At 42.3% G+C, this 19685-nt stretch overlaps 1 protein-coding gene across 1 annotated transcript in view; it reads right to left on the bottom strand.

The window, feature by feature from the left end:
• Positions 1–1418: 1418 nt before the first annotated feature.
• The window catches only part of LOC117534830 (NHS-like protein 2), a gene marked incomplete at its 5' end in the record, with an annotated part of 36958 nt that continues 18691 nt past the window's right edge, over positions 1419–19685 (bottom strand). The window contains 6 exons of the mRNA XM_034199066.1: positions 1419–7777; positions 9758–9875; positions 10903–11212; positions 12497–13616; positions 13752–14874; positions 17911–18087. Coding sequence (XP_034054957.1) covers positions 7453–7777; positions 9758–9875; positions 10903–11212; positions 12497–13616; positions 13752–14874; positions 17911–18087 — 3173 coding nt within the window. The remainder of the gene's footprint in view (positions 7778–9757; positions 9876–10902; positions 11213–12496; positions 13617–13751; positions 14875–17910; positions 18088–19685) is intronic.

Raw genomic sequence — 19685 nt, forward strand, 5'->3', positions numbered from 1 at the left:
TGTTGAACTCAAATACCTGTACTTTCTACTTCTTACATGTTGAACTCAAATACCTGTACTTTCTACTTCTTACATGTTGAACAGAAATACCTGTACTTTCTACTTCTTACATGTTGAACTCAAATACCTGTACTTTCTACTTCTAACATGTTGAACACAAATACCTGTACTTTCTACTTCTTACATGTTGAACTCAAATACCTGTACTTTCTACTTCTCACATGTTGAACTCAAATACCTGTACTTTCTACTTCTTACATGTTGAACTCAAATACCTGTACTTTCTACTTCTTACATGTTGAACAGAAATACCTGTACTTTCTACTTCTTACATGTTGAACTCAAATACCTGTACTTTCTACTTCTTACATGTTGAACAGAAATACCTGTACTTTCTACTTCTTACATGTTGAACCCAAATACCTGTACTTTCTACTTCTCACATGTTGAACTCAAATACCTGTACTTTCTACTTCTTACATGTTGAACTCAAATACCTGTACTTTCTACTTCTTACATGTTGAACTCAAATACCTGTACTTTCTACTTCTCTCATGTTGAACACAAATACCTGTACTTTCTACTTCTTACATGTTGAACACAATACCTGTACTTTCTACTTCTTACATGTTGAACTCAAATACCTGTACTTTCTACTTCTTACATGTTGAACTCAAATACCTGTACTTTCTACTTCTTACATGTTGAACTCAAATACTTGTACTTTCTACTTCTTACATGTTGAACTCAAATACCTGTACTTTCTACTTCTTACATGTTGAACTCAAATACTTGTACTTTCTACTTCTCACATGTTGAACACAAATACCTGTACTTTCTACTTCTTACATGTTGAACACAAATACCTGTACTTTCTACTTCTTACATGTTGAACTCAAATACCTGTACTTTCTACTTCTCTCATTTTCCAAACAGCTGGTTCCTTTAGTCTGAATGTGTGTTTGGTGCGTGATCATTATTCTTTAGAGTCATTGCGTGCCTATTGATTTGAACACGATCCGTGTATCCATCATTTCCTGGTCTTCTCTAAAGAAGAGGGACCAATGGAAACGTTGTCATGTTGCCGTTGTTCAGCATGGAAACATTCATTAGCTAACAATGACATTATTGTTCTATTAATATAAAGGGAGGTCAGGTACTCTTTAAAACAGCTGCTAGTTATGGGTACTTTTTACTGAAGTACATTTCAAAGCCTCTTTACTTTTACTTGAGTAAAGAAGTTTAGTCAGTACTTCTACTTTTACCAGAGTACTTTTAAACACGAGTATCTGTACTTCTACTTGAGGTGTGTACTTTTGCCATCTCTGATCATTAGTATCTATTCAGAGAGGAACCTTGAGACCATGAGGGCAGAGAGCATTCACAACAGCAGGAAAGCAAACAATGAAAACACCCAGTTTTTTTTAAGCAAGAAAAAATAATTTATTTATACTGATATAATAATTTCATCACATTGGCGATGCATGGCTGCGGGGGGAAGCGTTTGTGTGTGACGCCTCCTCGCAGATACACACCACTGGATGGGGGGAACAGGTTATTCAATACATACACGGAATATTCCTTTAAATATGTCTTTTTCAATGAGGAATAACAAAAATAGAATAATTCCAATAGCTCTGTCTGTCTCTCTTTCTAATTATCTTATCTCTTCACAAGCTGCCTGTACAGACCCATGGGCGGGTTTGTTTTACTCAACTTGGCGTGACAGGCGGGTGGGGTTTAGCGGCAAAAGAGACATCAGTTTCATTCCTACTCCAAAGTACCCCTGAAACGTCCAAACACTGTTAACCCCACCCGTCTGGCACACCCTGACAAACAAATGCAAGATACTCTTTGGCCCAAATATGCAACAGTCACCCCTCTTTTCTCTTTTCCACCGTCTTTCACTCTCTCATGAAGCTGGACCGCATGTTTTTTAATGAACCGTCTTAAAACTGGGATCAAACATTTATTATTTTGAAGCATTTGTGCTTTTTTGGGATATATTTGTCAAAAAAGTGGTTAAACAATTGACTTATTTAAAGCTGTTTCTGCAAAAATGGTGGTTGACTTTGTTTGGATCAAAGAAGGGATGTTTGATTTGTTTATTCTGGGTTGTATTTCGTGTCATCTAAGTGGCTCTATTCATTGTCTTTAACAAATGACTGTAAACAGGTTCTTCAAACCAACATCAGATAAATCTTTATGTTGGCTTCGGAGAAAAGTTATTTTTTGACGCTCCAACTTAACACTTTAACGTTTCTCTGAATCTGCAACTAAAATAAAATAAAGGAATTCATTAAAAAGTGATCTCCTTTCATCCCGTTGCAGGGCAGAGAGAGTGAGAGAGAGGGAAAAGCTTTGAACATGATTACTCGCTGAGTCACACGACAGCTGAGAAGAAAGGAGGAAGAGGTGGAGGAAACGTTGACGGAGGAAGTGTAATTTTCGGCGTGGTAATCCCCACGTTTAGCCGAATCAAACCTTTGCTCCACGCCCTCGTTTCCACCTCCCCTCCTCCTGAAGAAGGGATTAAATATTCAATATATATTTCTAGTGTCAGCACTCTTTTCACACTCTATATAAATGTCATTTTTCAATATAATATGTTGTCAACTTTTTCAGAGATGTGCAATTTAATACAGAACTTTCATGGTTGCAGAGTTGCTCTTATGGCAGACATATTCCCATTGGTTAGTAATTGTGTGTATGTGAAGAGCTACAGGATCAACCAAATACACTAAAGACTAATTGCTCCAATTGTCTGTGAGCTTGTTGGTAGTAAAATCTAAAAAGTATCAAAAATATGGCACCAAGTTGGCAGTAATCTAACCAATAAGTGTATTTCTGCGTCCAGTGCAACTCTGCCTCTGAAAACTGTAAAGAAATTACATATTTCTCTAAATATTAAATGATTGTATCCTCAGGGGGTAGCACGCTTTTTACCAGTGTACCCATGTGTGTCTTTCTTTACTTGTACCTCTATTCTGTTCTAGTGCTGCCAAACAGTCATTCTCATTATCAATTAGTCCATTTTTTAGCTGGATGAATTTCAGTTTAAAATTAGTTTGGCCTATAAAATGTCAGAAAATAGTTAAAAGTCAAAAGTGATGTCTTGTTTTGCAAGTCTAAAAGCCAAATATTCACTTTAAGATGATATGAAACTGAAAAAGGCAACACAACTTCATATTTAGGAGGCTGAAATCAGCTACTTTTGCACTGAAATGTCTTCAATTGTCAATTAAAAATGTATTGGCTATTATTTTTCAATTGATCTACTAGCCAATAAATGGACTAATGGTTGCAGCTTTACTACTAACCAAATGTGCCATGTTGAATATATATCGTCTCCACAGGAAGTTAAACAACGCTGAGGTTAGTTTATCCTAAAAACTCGTTGAAAATGATAAATCCTACCCATTAACAACCACATGTTTTGACGTGTCACGCACACCTCATGTGACTTCATAACAATCGGTTCATGTTATTATTGTCCGCTCCCTCCTAACACTGTACTCATTTCCTGTCTCTGTTCACAGTCTGTTACCATGCTGTACTTTGAGCTTAATTAACTGGGTTCAGTTCAGATTTTGGCTAGCATGTGTCTGGTCAGTTATCTCGAGGCACCAGATTTCCAAACATGTCTTAACGGGGCGATTTCGTTTTAACAAAGGTTTGCAAGGTTGTGTGTGTGTGTGTGTGTGTGTGTGTGTGTGTGTGTGTACTACCAAGGCAGCTGAAAAAAAAAATCGTAATAATATAAAATAAGAACACAGTATAGGCGCTACAGCAACACGCCCATAATTCAGTATACAAGGCAAACAAACACAGTTTTTTTCATTCACTAAATATTTAAAACAAGCGTCACTTGACTAGTCATCATGATAATTTATGCACTTTTAAAATCTTTTTTTTCAGGATGATGGAATACCTGAAGGACTAGGAAGAGAGATGTATGTGAAGGCGGTTCTTTTTTTTTACTCTCCTGTTGTCTTATGTGTGGTTATTCCTTCTTTCACCCACTAGGGGGGGCTCTGACTCAATAGCACCGAGGGATAGTTTGCCAGTCCAGAGATGGAAGGACCCCTCCTCCCTCCACACATCCATCCATGCAGGGGATAAGTCAGGTGTAAGAGCTGAACCGCTGCTAATCCAAACATTCTCAGACTGTCCACACGCTGATCCAGAACTGGAGGGCGGTGAGGGGTCAAATACCACACGGCGTTTCGTTCACAGTCCAAAAGTAAAGGTCCTTTATGCAAAAAAAACACATTCAAACCCTGCCTGTTTCTGTGTTTGTGCACATCCACTCATTCATCCATGTTTACTCCATGGATACTCAAAGGAAAAAGTATAAAAAACACAGAACAAGAGAGAGAGAAGGCAGAAGATTGAAAGCATTGATAGAAAGATGTTTTTTTTGTTGCAAAGCACAAACAAAGCACAGCATCTATTTTCTTAACAGTCATTCATTGACATTCATCCGGTGTCGTGTCGCCTGCAGATGCATAGACTGAATGCAGAGAGAAGGAGGGAAGGAAAGAGGGGCAGGCGAAGGTTAACGGAAACATGGGGGACGGAGAGAAGGTTAACAGAGGAAGCGATCAAAAGGTGGCGTTATGTGCAAAAGCAGAGAGAGTTTGCAGTATTTGGGCGAAGAGAGAGAGAGAGTGCTACTGTACTGTATGTGCCAAAACAAGAGGTTACAGGAGAGAGAAGGAGAGATGATGCTCGACGCAGAGAGACAGATGGACTGAGAGCTCCAGTAGTGATTAAAGGAGGAGGAGGAAGAGGAGGTACAGGCTGCCACCTCACCTCTTAAACGAAAGTGGCAGAGGCTGTGGCCCAATAGTCAAAACAATTTCCTTTTCCTAACCACTTCTCTTTGACCTTGATGCAAACATCATGAGGTCAAACAACGATGTAAAGGAGAACTCATTATAGCCAATATAATAATCCAAAACATCTACTAACCCTAACGCGAATATAATTGCTATAGTGCATTTTCACCTTTTTCATTCCTTAAAGGTGGGGTAGGTACGTTTGAGAAACCGGCTCGAGATACACTTGTTATATTCCATGGAATGCTCTTAACATCCCGATAGCAATGAATATCTGAAGTGCTTTGACAACAAATCCATAACAAAATGTCATCAGTGGAAGCCGTGGTACTGTGAAAAGCACGACCAATCATCTGAGCCGGCTAAAGTAACTGGATGGCCTACCTGCCTGTCAGCCTTCCATCTGGGCACAAACTTATCTCGTGCCCTCATTGGTCATGTGCGCGTTCGTGTGTGTTGGAGGAGGGGCTCTGGAAGGAAGTGGTAGATTTGTTCCGGTTGTGTATTTTCAAATTCTAGCGCACTCGAGCTGCTTTCTCCAAAATGACCTACCCCACCTTTAAGGATGCACCTTAAGTACATATGAATGGAAGCATTGAAGCTCCTTTTCTTAAGGGTTCAAGGAACTCAACCTGCTCTTATCAAGGCATCAACTTAGACACGGCCCAGTTACTCCGATAGGAACCGTCCTAAGCAATATGGAGCCATTCGACCACAGCCAGAGTGTGACAAATGTGCGCAAAGGAGGGTAACACAGTTTCAGAACGTAACTTAGCGACAGTGTGGACAGAAAGATTCTGGCTAGGGCCGTAATGATCTAGGGTGACAAAGTGATAATAATACCTATTTTCAGAACTCAAAACTCTGTCAGTCATTGCTCCTGTAAACCATTGGTTTGTAATGTGTGTATATTTGTAGCGGGGGTTGCTAACTTCATGCTAATCCTACTTCAAGAAAGGACTGCAGGGTGACGATGCACACACAGCGACACACACACTCACACACACATAGTATGGGCCCAAAAATGGCAAACACATAAACAGGCAAATGGAGATTGACGCTCTCTCCTTCTCGCTTTTTTTCTTGGCACTTCCCTTCATTACACGCACATGAACACATACACAAGCGCAAAAATACACACACATACACACCGCTAGGTCCCCTCTGGTCTGTTTGTAGTTTTTAACAGTCCTTTCTTGGTCCCGTCACCAGAGACCAACAATGAATAAAGACCCTGTTTTATAACCAGGCCTGCTTCATGCTCTCCGTACAGAAACTCCACAGGCTAGATTTTACCAGCGCACACACTCCTACGAACACACACACACAATGTTCTGGTCTGTTCTGTCTTCCATGGCATTAGTCCTTGGTCCGTATGTGTGTGTGTTTGGGTGTGTGTTTTCCTTCCATGGTGTGTGCAGTTTGTAGTCCAAGCTGCTTGCTGCTCCGTACACTATTGTTAGTCTTTGTGTCCGCAAACAGATGATATCCGTTGATAGATGCGATACATTTATCTTTGTACATGATACATATAGTACAATCCAATGAAACATGTACAGTATATGGCCATCTAGCATGGTGAACAAAAAAGATTAAGGAAAAACAAAAGACTGATCGAATAAGGATTGATGAGTTTCGATTGCGCCGTGGAAACGTCGCTCCGTCGGCGAGTTAAAAAGAAAGTGCTTACGTCCCAAGATGTCCCTCCTTTTGCAGGGTGCCTCTGTGGAATGTTTTGTAAAAGGTCCACATTCACATTCAGCCAAAAAATAATAATCTGTGACATGCTCATGCGTCATCTTTGGTGGCAAAAAGCCCCCATGTGGTTTTTCTTTGTAAATCCTGCGCGTCGTTCGCCAAAATAAGACGGTTCAGTTTCTCTGAAAATGATCATGCCTCCTACGGTATTGCAGCAACCAGGAGGAGAAGGAGAGTTATGATGCCCACATGTTTAGGCTTTCGGGTGCCTCATCATCTCCATTCATTATTTACCTTTCAATTCATTCATGTAGGTCTACTGGCGTCGTCGCCGTAGCGCTACTGGTTGGAGGGTTTTGGTTGAATAATGGACGAATCATTTGGAAGTCAACTTTTGTGTTTTATTCCAATTATTATTTTATTTGATTACTGTGGTACCTTTGAGGATCAATATAACTGCTTAAGGATTCATTAATAACCTCTGTCTTCATCTTGGACCCTTGATGTCTTCACCAAAGTGGAGCCAGGAGTAAAGATATCCACCGTTTATCCTTATATTCTCTGCTCCAACGATCCATCTTATCGTCCAGCCTTCGCACTGAGCATTTCCCCAATGAAGTTGTGAAGCATAACTTTAAAATCTCCATCTTTTATTAAAAATAAAGTGAGAACAACTTTCGCTCTCCACAGATTTCTTCCTTCCGTAGAGGGACTGATTGGACAATGAACGATAGCGCTTCAACCATAGTAGGGGGACATTTGGTCCAAAAATGTGCTCCAAATCGATTGGACAGTGCAAATGGTCGATCAGTAGTTGGAGCGATCTGGTTGGTCAGAAGGCCCCATCTTCAGTGGGTGGCGCATTGTAGAATTGGCTGGTAGCTTTCTCAAGAGCCAACGAACCTGGTTAACTTCACTGATCGTGGGGTTTTCCGTACTCTCCTCCCTCGCCAGCTGTCGGTGAAGTAGACGTAAACTCTGTGACCCGCCGTGCCAAAGGGTTTGTGCTTTTGAGAAGCTCCATAGCAGAGACTCTGGCTCCTCCGCCGGAAGTCTTGCTGCCTTTCTTCTGAAGCAGGGCCATGAAGTTCTCGTTACGGGAGCTGGACCTCTGACTGCCTAAGGTCATGTTTCGGATGTCGCTGCCGCTGTTGCTGTGCTTCACCGGAGATACAAGACTCTGCCGGCTGCCGAAAGAGTCCGTCGGTTCCTTACGACCAAGAACCCTCCGCTTGGACCTAGACAAATAGAAGAAAAACATCATGAGTATAGAAATTAGAGGTCCCCTATTATACTGTCTTTATATTGTTTTTTATATCACAGGTCTCAGATATATCCAGAACCTGTCTCTGATTGGCTGAAACACCAAACAGGTCATTGCAGCATTACCCATAATCCCCTCTGTTTCAGCCCTGTTTCCAAAGTGCTGATTCTCTGTCTGTTACTTCAGATGAAAATAAGGAGCCCCTCCCCACGCCCCTCTGAGAGAGATTTGGTTACAAAGAACACAATGGTGCTCTAGGAGGAGATGCAGGTGATAAGGGGGGGGGGGGGGGGTTACCTTGGTTGGTGATTGGCTAATGGTTACACAAGACAAAATAACGTTATGACATCATAAAGTGGCCAAAATCTGATCAGAGGGGGCACATGTTTATGTATAAAAAGACATGAAAAAGTGGATTTTGCATAATAGGTGACCTTAATGTTAATGTACAAGTAATCATTATGTAAAGTCCCCTCCAAAACTACTGGAACAGCAAGGCCAATTCCTTCATTTTTGGTGTACACTGAAAACATTTGGGTTTGACATCAAAAGATGAATATGAGACAAAAGGTCAGTATTTCAGCTTTTAATTACAGGTATTTACATCTGTTGTCAGTGTACAGCAAACACACAGGAATTAGATAAATTAATAAAACATGATTAAGTATAGAAATGAAAGGAAAATAAAAATACTCTGCATTAAAGTTGTCATAAAAGTTAGCATTTTGGGACGCCTAGAGAAAGGCATTCTTCAAACACATCAATATAAATGGGGGTAGACACAATAAAAAAAGAAATTATATTAAAAAAAAGATGTATCAAAAAAATAAACAAGTCAAAATGACGTATGCCATAGAAAATCTTCATGATTCGGGTTGCATATGTTTGAATAGGCTACACGACCTCCGAAAAACAAGCATCATAACCACAGTACATTTCCCACCATGGGTCACGGGGCCGCAGGCAGGTGCTATCCTCAAACTAAACGCGTCACACTATGATTGAAAACCTCTAAAGCGTGTGACTACAGAAGGGACTCCATCCTTTCTTGTGAGAGATGAACACACCTTCACCTTTACTTCTCTGCCTTTCAAGCTATTTGCAGCCTTACAGGAGGGTAAAACCATGAACACTTGTTGCCTAGAGACTAGCTTTTCTTGTGATTATGTGTGTGTGTGTGTGTGTGTGTGTGTGTGTGTGTGCTTGAGAGAGATTCTAAAAAAGAAAAGTATAAAAAAGGACCCACCGGTCTTGCAGCATCACATTGTACGTGAAGCCGTTGCTAGGGAACATTATGCTCTGTCCGCTGTTCACCTTTTCAACAAGACAATGCATCTCTCGTCAGAAGGGTTATAATAGGACGGATGTAACTGCACGTGCCGTGAGAATCATTTTATAATGCACTTTTTAACCCTTCCTAAAGCCTCGTAAGAAAAGGCATCTTGCGTAATATCATTATTGGTAAACATAATAAAACGTATGTACACTGCATGACTGAAATCTCTATTGGCTGTGTGTGTGTGTGTGTGTGTGTGTGTGTGTGTGTGTGTGTGTGTGTGTGTGTGTGTGTGTGGGTGGTCTAGCATTACTATACTTGTGGGGACCTACATCTGTTTACATAGTCACGTGTGGGGACTGGCTTCCCTTATGGGGACAAATTGGAGGTCCCCATGAGGAGAGTCATTAATTTTAGGGTGAAGACTTGGTTAGGTTTAGGATTAGGGTTAGGTTAAGGGTTAGGCGTGTGTTGGTTATGGTTAAGGTTAGGATAAGTCTCCAGGAAATGCATGTAAGTCAATGTAATGTCCCCTGAAGTGATGTATACATGGTATGTATGTGTGTGTGTGTGTGTGTGTGTGTGTGTGTGTGTGTGTGTGTGTGTGTGTGTGTGTGTGTGTGTGTGTGTGTGTGTGTGTGTGTGTGTGTGTGTGTGTGTGTGTGTGTGTTTACCAACCTGTGAATGATCGTGAACAGGTCTTCTGTGGTGTGTGCTGCAGGTGTGCTGGGCAACATGTCATCATCTGTTTCCTCTGCGATGTGGAGTACCGTCTTCTCGTCAGCTGCCGAGTCATCTGAACAAAAAAGAAAGAAGGTATCACATTGAAATGTAGTTTCCACCAAAGCCCTACTTGAGCCAGTAACAGATTGAGGGTATAATTGGATAATAATAACGATAAATGTCATCTTTACGGTTAAAAACAACGTGAACCAGTCCGTGTTTTGATTTGATTGAAAACCTGAGATATTGCTACTGGCAGAATCAGCAGGTTATGTATCAAACGCAGCAGTGAAGGATCCTAATCAAATGTAGCAGCTCTGACAGGCTCTCATGAAACACAAGCATATACAATGAAAGGAAAAGAGGTGACACAGTTCCTCACAAAGATCAAGCCACATTTGTTATCTTATGTTTTATCAACCACTGCATGTTTGCTAGGGTCTATTTGATTCTCCATAGACTCTAAATACACAACCACACCTAGACATGTCCGATTAATATGTAAGTGCACAACTCAGCATTCGACAGATACTGCAACACTACAGAACTCCATGAACTCCATGCTTTAATGAACAGTCCTGCAATATGTAAAAGAAAGCTTTTTGACGTAGAGCATAGACGGTTGGGTTGAATTGTTTATTGTTCGATGAATTACTTGCATTCAAAGGATCAAAATATGGTTTGAACACAGTTTCCATTTGAATCTCTTGTTGCATTTGAAAACGCTTTGACAAATGAAAGCTTTTACCAAATGTTTTGGATGCAATGTGGAGGTTTTGGACACACTGCAGATGATTAGCTGAAAGATTATGGACATGCTGATCCTCATATTTCAATTTGAAACTGGGTTCCCTTTGTAATCCCTTTTAAATTGCAAGCTGACTACAATGTGGTTCTACCCTAGCAACAATCGTTTTTCAAGCCAAATGAGGTAAGAATTTGCTTCTCAAAACAGACGTTCTTCAGCTTTATCAGGGTTTATCTAATCAGCTTCATCTTTAATATAAGTTTGAGTCATACATAATGCAGAATATTAAACTACGACTTTATTTCTTGATAAACTGTGACCCTAGTATGCAGATATTTCTCAAAAAAGTTACCTGCTCCAATCTCAGTGCTGGCCATCTTCCCTCCTAGCTCTGTGAGGGAGGAATCCTGCAGAGACGAATGAAGCGATGACTCTTTTGAACTCTCCTCGTCGGTTCCTAAGTGGTTCTCATCTTGTTCTAGCATATCGAGAACACTAGGAGAACTGGGAAACTCTTCCGGTGAGAACGTTCCTACGGGAGAGCGAAGACCCACAGGACTGTCGGCCTGAGGGGTCTGACGGTCTGTGCTCCCATTGGTCGAGGAATGGACCGTTGAGGGAAGAAGAAGGACATTCGGCTTCTTCGGGACTGGAGGGGGAACCTGGAAAGGAACAAAATAAGTTAATCTGAATGACATTAACCACAAGGACACTCCAAAGGATTACAAAAGACCCCCAGCCACAAACTGTTCTGTCAGGAGTAAAACCACCAGACTCCAGGCCATAAGACTATTAAACACCTGAACTCTGTAAAGAACATCCATAAACATTCATCTGTTAGCATCATGCTAATTATTTATCTATATGTGACCTGCTCTATCGAAATCAGTCGCATTGACCCGAAGACACATTTTGAGTTGTATACACTGTTGGAAAGAGGAGATTCCTAGCTTTCTAATGATATCAGGATTGTTGTTGTACCCCAAATATTAAGCAACATATGTCACATTATATAATGGCTGTCACCGAGTCATCATTTTGAGAAAAAGGCCTTCAAAGTTCTCTGGAATCCATCGATCTGATTGGTTATTAGCAAATGATCAAAATACTACGGAGGGAAGATATTTTCGTTTTGATTACTGGTCTGGGGGAAGCTCGCGAGTGTGTGTGTGTGTGTATGTATGTGTATTTCTGCATTTGTGTGTATTGTTTGTTTCCCGGGGAAAACCCTCACGAGAAACACCGGCTGTTGTTATGCCTGCTGTGACGTCAAGTTACTCCGTTCTCCGCTTGTAATTATGCCAAAGCTTCAAAGCTGTATTTATCATCTGAATTTGCTGAAACAAGTTTAATATTCTGAAAGCCAAGACTTTGTTTAATTGAAATCAGATGAAAACAAACTGTAACGGACCCTGCCGTGTTATCTATGATTACTATACGCCTTACATTCATAATGTCAGCGGAGGGAGGGGGGGCGGCGCTGCGGAAGAGCAGAGTGCGAGTGAGAGCTGTCTTCTTCCCTTTACAAGCTTCAAACATGTATTTATCGTGTGATTTTGGAAATAAAAGTTTCATATTCTGAAAGCCAAGACTTTGTTTATTTAAAATCAAAGAAAACACCCGAACCCCGAAAAACAATTTTTTTACGCAAATCCAAGTTTATTTTTTAAATGAGCCGTTGCGACTTCCGACTGATTTCGATAGAGCGGGTCACATATATCATATTTCATTTACTTGTAGACTCTTTTCGCACTATTTTATTTGTATTTACTTGCACATGTAACAGTTTTATTTGTTTTATGTCCTATATATATATATTCATGTTGCACTGTTGGATGAGCCTGTGACTTAAGTTTTTCATTGCCATATCTACACTGTAGCTAATGTGCACAATAAAGCCTTGAATCTTGAATAGTAAAGCATTTTCTGAGAGATCTCTTCCTCACCTTGGGTTTCTTTTTGTCTGACAGCTCTGACAGACAGGAGATTGTCATTCTTGAAGGGAGGGTCTTGCTCTTGTCCTGGAGCTCTGGGCCCTCCTCGTTACTGAAGGGAGACGGGAGTGAGCCTCCGTCCCCAGGACCAGGACGAATCTCTGGGTAAACATCGAAATCGGGCTCCATTGCCGGGTCTTCCAGAAGAGGCTGGGGGTCTGGAAGAGGAGGGAGGTCATAGAGGGACTGGGGCAGGAATGAATGTTCATAAGTGGAATAATCTGGTGGAACAGAGGGACTTGTTGCTTGTGGTGAAGGTCTTTTGGGTTTGGGTTTTCTCATGACTTTGTAGATGTTGCCTAGGGGAACAGGCCGATCCACAGGTGAGCCAGGCGGTGATTCGAGAGCTTGGGGGGAAGTGGAAGAAGGGGAAGAAGACTTAAAGAGTAGGTTTATGGGCCGTTTTGGCAACGGGGGCTTGACAGCGACAGGGGGTTTGGGTTTCGGTAGGGTGGGTGGCGGGCTGGGGTCTTCCCCTAAGTCACGGCCATGCTGTTCTTCTTCTATGGTGTCGGACGCCCCATCAGGGCAGTCCTCCAAGTCACCACGAGAGACAGAGCGCAGTCGAATAGTCTTTAGCTCATTCTGGGTAACAACAGGCAAGGCTTGCGAGGAGCTGGTTTTTCCGGGTTTTGCTGCAGTCGAGGTGTCCGAATGTCTTCTGCTGGCCTTTGGCTTTGGCCTGATTGATGACAGCTCTAGATGTGCATTCCCAGGCATCTCAAAGGACAATCTAGACCTTGCAGATGGGTCCTTGGGCGACGGAAGAGATGATTTCCTCTCCGGGATCTTCGGACGCAACTTACACCCTAATGTCCCGTGACCTGCCATGTGACTGAGTGGAATAGTAGGGGTGGGAGTCTCTGATTGGCTGGAATAGCCACTTGATGGCGACATAAGTCCTGGGGGTTTGAAGGGCGAGAATGCTTTGATGTCAGTTTCCATGGAGAGTTGTGAGGGCGATGTTGCTCTGGAGGTTGAGGGAGAATCAAGCAGGGACTCCGAACTGCCTCTGACTTTCATACATTCAATCACTGTGGTACCTGTTGCTGTGCTTGAGCCTGAAAGAGACCTGAAAGGAGAAAAGAGAACAGAGGAGAGCATTTCTAGCATTACAACTTAGAGAATACTGAAGGTCCAATAACCGGGAAGATCATCTGGATCGGGCAAATAAACTGCTAAACTTAAGTATTGTTTTATTTCCTACCTGTAAGGGTCATTCTTCCAGTCCCCCAGCTGCCAGTGAGTGGGGAAGGTCAGTTCTGTATCTCCCTCCCTCTCTGGTGCTTGGACTTCCAGACTTGGAGGTCCATCAGCGCCTCCATGGCCAATATCCCGCTCAACAACCATTGGTTTAGAAGAGCAGGACGAACTGGGCAGTAGGAAATCTGGCTGAAAGTCCGGGAAAAGATCCCTGGGGATGTGCAGGCTCTTTGGCCGGCCATCCCGGTAAAGTCCGCCTTCGTGGTGGATTCTCCCCTCAGCTTGTCCAAGGTTCTTCATTAGAGAGACGCTCCTCACAGGGGGTGGTGGCTTGCGCTTGGATTTCTTAAGCGAGATGGAGCGGGAGCGTAGGCGCAAGCGACCGTCGGCGCTGTAGTCTGAAGCCGTGACGGAGATTGTGTCTGTGGTACTGGTGCTGTCCTCGGAGCTCCCTCTAGGGTATCTGAGCGCATAGTTCTCACCCAAACCCAGGAAGTGATGATGCTGTTGTTGGTGGTCTGTTATTCCCATAGCATTCCCATTCCCTGTCGGCAAGACGCTCCCGTCCGGCTGTCCTAAACCAACTTCTGAAAAGCAGAAAGAATCCGAATCTGTGGGCGTAGAAAGGGAACGCTCACGAAACTTGAATGCGTTTGCCGCTGCTATTGAACGTGCCGACCTCTCTCGCCCTCTTGCTCCCTCCCCAACTCCTCCCCCTCCTCCTCTTCCTCCATCCGCCGCCGCACCTTCAGTCTCGCTTCGCTTCCCCATCATCGCCGCCGCCAGTGAAATCCCCGGCATGTTATTCCCTCCTCCTCTCCCAGAAGGCATCGTCACGGACGAGAATGAACTGGAATGTGAGCCCCCTCCTGATTGTCCTGAATTCACGAACATCACCCCGTCCTGCGACCTTCCCCCCGACGATCCGATGATGCTGTGCTGTTTAGGCGGGACGGCTGGGCCTTTGTTCATAGTGTAATTGTAAGGCTCGTTCCACGCTCCGGGAGAAAAGGTGGAGCCCTTAGGTCCGTTCCAGGAAGCGGACGGTGTGTTTGAGCACAGAAGCCCAGAGTGGTCCATAGTTCCTGGGTGAAGTTGGTCTGCGGCACGCTGCTCCAAAGTGTTATCTGTGGAGGAACATAGAATTAAAAAGTCACCTATTATGCAAAATTCACTTTTGCATGTCTCTTCTACATCAACATGAAAAAAAGAGAAAGAGATTCTGAAAGTTTCAGGAACAAAGATTCTCTCTCTTTTGTCCTGATCCATTTCTATAAAAACCTGTCTGAAAATGAGCTGATCAGATTTTGGCCACTTTATGATGTCATAACGATGTTTTGTCTTGTGTAACCATTAGCCAATCACCAACCAAGGTAACCCCCCCCCCCCCCCCCCTTATCACCTGAATCTCCTCCTAGAGCACCATTGAGTTCTTTGTAACCAAATCTCTCTCAGAGGGGCGTGGGGAGGGGCTCCTTATTTTCATCTAAAGTAACAGACAGAGAATCAGCACTTTGGAAACAGGGCTGAAACAGAGGGGATTATGGGTAATGCTGCAATGATCTGTGAAGCCAAACACTTCAGAGACATGTTTTGTATATATCTGAGACCTGTAATATATTGATGAAAGACAGTATAATAGGGGACCTTTAATACAACTGAACTTATGGGGACATTGTCACATGAAGATATACTTGACCACTTTCTTGCTTACTTCAACAGCAATGTATTCAAGTCCTTTAGATATTCAACACACTCTCTTGTTGCCAACTCGTTTCAATCTGAAAAACGTGCACACTGCTCAAGTCAACATCTTTAAAAGAAAGTGACAATAAACCTTCAGGATAAATGAGTATATTTTTACAACAAGATGTGAAGGTTGCCACTGTTATAACCCACCTATTTTGAGATTTGCTGCTATGTATAGTAGATTATAAAGATCAATTATCCTATGCACCTTCCTGCATTAGTTATACACACTGAGATGTTTGCCATTGACTGAAGTGAGGACTCTGATATACCCTGCGATTAAGTATCAATGTTGCATTGAATGAGTCAATCAGGCCTGAAAGATCCTGGCTGCTGGCAACACAATCCTTTACTCAGCAAAACAGAGTAGAGTAAATGCAGGGGGAAATAAATGAATAATACAATATTATTATCCGTGGTGTTCTTTGTTGTATACAACTATGTGGTGGGTTAAAAGCAGAATGAGAAAATTATTAAGATGTTCTCCTGCCCCAGTGACCCCCTTTTACAAGGCATTACGCCAAGTAGGAATATAAACAAGCCCAGATTAATGTCACAAAGATTAAGTCATCGGATTTTACACCGAAACAGAGAAAAATTGAGGTACAAATACTATTTTATCTGAAATAATGTGTCAATTAAAACGTGACTTGCTAAGAGCATCTATATACAAAAATATGTAATCGTCCCATCTCTCCATCCTCCCAAGGTATCAAATTATATAGATTATTAAGGCTTCCTAAACTAGAGAAAACCTTGTCCAGTTAAATCTGGGGTTTCTAAAGTTTCAGTAGAAATCTGGGTTAGTAGTTTATAAGTGCATTTTATTGTGACATCTTCCTTTCGTTTCGCTTGTACCTTGCCAAAAAGTAAATAAATTAGCAAAGTAAGAGTTTGCCTGTTTGACCTGAGCAATTTTCTCGTTGTCCTTAGTTTGAATCTTTAAGGTTTATTGCACTTATTGTACGTTGATTTGGATAAAAGCGTCCGCTAAATGTAATAGTAACGAGATCTGCACCACAGGAATAATGGAATAAAGGAAAGGTAAAACATCGGAGAAGGATCTTTTCTTCATAGTCACTGTTAGACAAATATCACGGCCCGTCCACACAGTGGCGTGCGTTGAAAGCTTCACCATTCACTTTGAATGGGGTGACGTCACTTTTCGCCAAACTGCATTGTGGGAAGTGACGCGGAGCTTTGCTGGCGTGGCTCGCTGCAAAAGTTGAGCAATGTTCAACTTTTGACGCCTCAGCAGAAGCGTCAGCCAATCGAATCATATGCCAGTACAAGCTCTAGCCAATCAAACCGCTGCTTGTGTGTCAGGGGCGGGAGATTCATGTGATTGGTTGTTGGTCGAGCTTCAGACACGCCCGCCGGCAAGCTTCAACGCACGCCGCTGTGTGGACGGGCCGGGCGGTCACTCGTCACCGGTTTGAGCTTCAATCTCAGGATCCATGTATTTGTGATCCTCTCCAGATGGAAGTACTCATCACATACAGAGCATCAACTAGTTCCTGAACAGTGTCCTTCACATGCTGATATCCAAGAGAGGGAGTTACACAGTCACAAGATGGAGGAATGCCGGTTCTTCTAGGAAATCATACATCATACAAAATTCTGACTTTTTCTGTAAATCTCAAAATTCTGGAAACAAATAAATGTTGGCTTTTTTCAAAATCTCAAAAGCATTTCTCAAAATTCTGACTTTTTTCTCAAAATACAATGTTTAGTTCATGATGAGCATGCTTGTCATTTGTCTATCTCCATAGAGGCTGAATCATCATGTTAATCACATAGCTATCATATGCCTAAAACAGTCCTGATCAGGGGCGGGTTTAGGATTGTAGGAGATCCGGGGCTTAGCCCAGATGGGGAATGAAATGGGAATGTTGTTGTTGCGACAGCACAAATGTACCACCACCTTAAAGCGGACAAAAACCTGAAACATCATCCATTTCATCACTGCTGGTGATGTCATTGTTGTCAGCTGCTGATACTGCTGGTGCAGCTTGTAGCGCCTGATTTGATGAAAATGACTTTCTAATATCCATAACTTTAGCTTTAACTCGTCAGGCACTGATCAGGAAGGATCACTTCTTCTTATTCAGGGCAGGGAAGGCTACGCAGTACGCAGGCTACTGTCCCGCAGCTGCTGCCTCTCTGTTGGACTCCGGTACTGCACAATACTCACGAGACGTTTTAAAAATAAAAATAAATGTTTTAAGTCAAACATTCGGGGCTTTTCAGAAAACATCCGGAGTTTGAGCCCAAGTAGCCACCCCCTAGCGCCGCCACTGGTCCTGATGCTCTTCTAGGTAATCATGTACACAGCTACGTAGGGCCTTTGTTGTCATGTGTACTCTGATATTGGAAGAGTACATTCAGTATTTTCCCAACAGTCACACACATACCTGCAGGTGAGGTTGTGTCGAGGTCAGAGAGGGTCTTCCTCAATGGGAGGTTCTGCTGGAAAGTGTCCGTGACGGGCTCCAGGGAGCGGGGCTGGAGGGGGTAAGGGTCTCCTGGAGAGGGGGAGGGCGAGTGCTGGAGGAGGTCGACACCGTGGAATTTCCCTCCTCTCCCTTCACCTGGAGGAGAAACAGAGCGAGGGGAGAGTCATTTTACCTGACACGCAGTAAATTCAATAAGACGCTTAATCCGATCATGTTGTTGACTTGGCAATAAAGTATTCGATTATGACTCCGGAGAGACAGAGATGTGTGGAAAGGGATTTGATTCTGTGAGCATCACTTGATTTGAAGTCAGTCGAAAGGGCGCAGTGTTTTGAACTAGCATCTTTTAGGATAGTGAACACTAATATAATTTCCTTTTTTTATTGAACTCAATACACCAAGATTGTTTTACAAAGGTTAACATTTATTTGTGTATGATATAGTAACTGCATTTGAAAAACAAGTTGTATTTCATGCATTTTAAGCCATGATGTGCAAATGAGAGATTTAACATTAGATGTATCTGTAGCGACAAAACTCCCAATGAACAGTCGCTAGAAGCTAAAGTAGGCTCATCACTTTGACACGTTTCAATTGAAAGAGTCCGTACTGAAGTTATAGATTAACGATGTTGAATGACTCAAATAAACAACAAATAACTTAAAGAGGACCAACCGGTCAACAGAAAATGTCTGAACCAGCTCTGTGTCATCTAGCAAACAGGAGGACTAAATACTAACAAACAAGACCCATGTGACAAATAACAATAATAGAGATAATTGCCTCCTACAAGTATCATTATGTATATTTTGACCATGTGTGTCTCGTGCAACATCTTCGTCTTGCAAACATTATGTGCTGCTTTTCCTTTTGAACAACAATATAATCCCCTTCAGAATTGTTTCATATTGTTTTTATGTCACGGTCAATAACATGCCACAACTCCTGAAGACAATTTTGCCTAATTAACTGCTTGAATACAGAGAAATCTGTTCACTATACTACATATGAGCACCATGGTCCTCACTATCTGAGTCAAGGCTTTTAAAATCGGCCAGGTTGTTCTCTAAAAATGCGAAATGAAGACTAAATGTTAATGCACAAACAAAAGAGATCCAAAATGAGACAGTTTTGTTGCAGGAGGGGGCATTTTACCTTTTACCTGACTAGCTACAATGCTTAAAGTTGCCTCAAGTTTAAATCAGGAGGGTTTTGTCAACCGAACGAGGTCATCTCAGCTGAACGAGTACATGTCACTGAAGACGACAACGAGAACATTAAAGTGACGTGACAACAGCTGCACTTTCTTATTTCTGCTTCCTTAACCTACATGGTTATGTGCCACGTTTTCCAAGTAATCCGGAGTAAATGGTGCGGATAAACCGGCTGTTCTATTGTACTTCCCGTCCTTCTGAGGTCTTGTCACAGCAGTCCATAATCCAGGGGTGCTCAACCTTTTTTGAACCGAGAGCTACTTTTAAAGTTGCCAGTCTGCCGAGATCTACCAGTCCAAATAGACGGGCGTAGCCATTACTGACAGCCTACTACCAGGTAAATACACACTTCTACTTGTATAAAACTGACCTTTGTACGATTAATACTTCATAAAATACTGCAGATCCTTCTTACCTCTTTCTAATCTACACACATACAAGTATTTAACTGAAGTTACACAACAGTGTTGTTGATACAGGAGTTTATTCACACGTCACTACAGTGGGTAATGTTTTCAA

The sequence above is a fragment of the Gymnodraco acuticeps genome, unplaced genomic scaffold (genome assembly GCF_902827175.1).
Source record: "Gymnodraco acuticeps unplaced genomic scaffold, fGymAcu1.1, whole genome shotgun sequence".
In the NCBI taxonomy this organism is placed as follows: Eukaryota; Metazoa; Chordata; class Actinopteri; order Perciformes; family Bathydraconidae; genus Gymnodraco; species Gymnodraco acuticeps.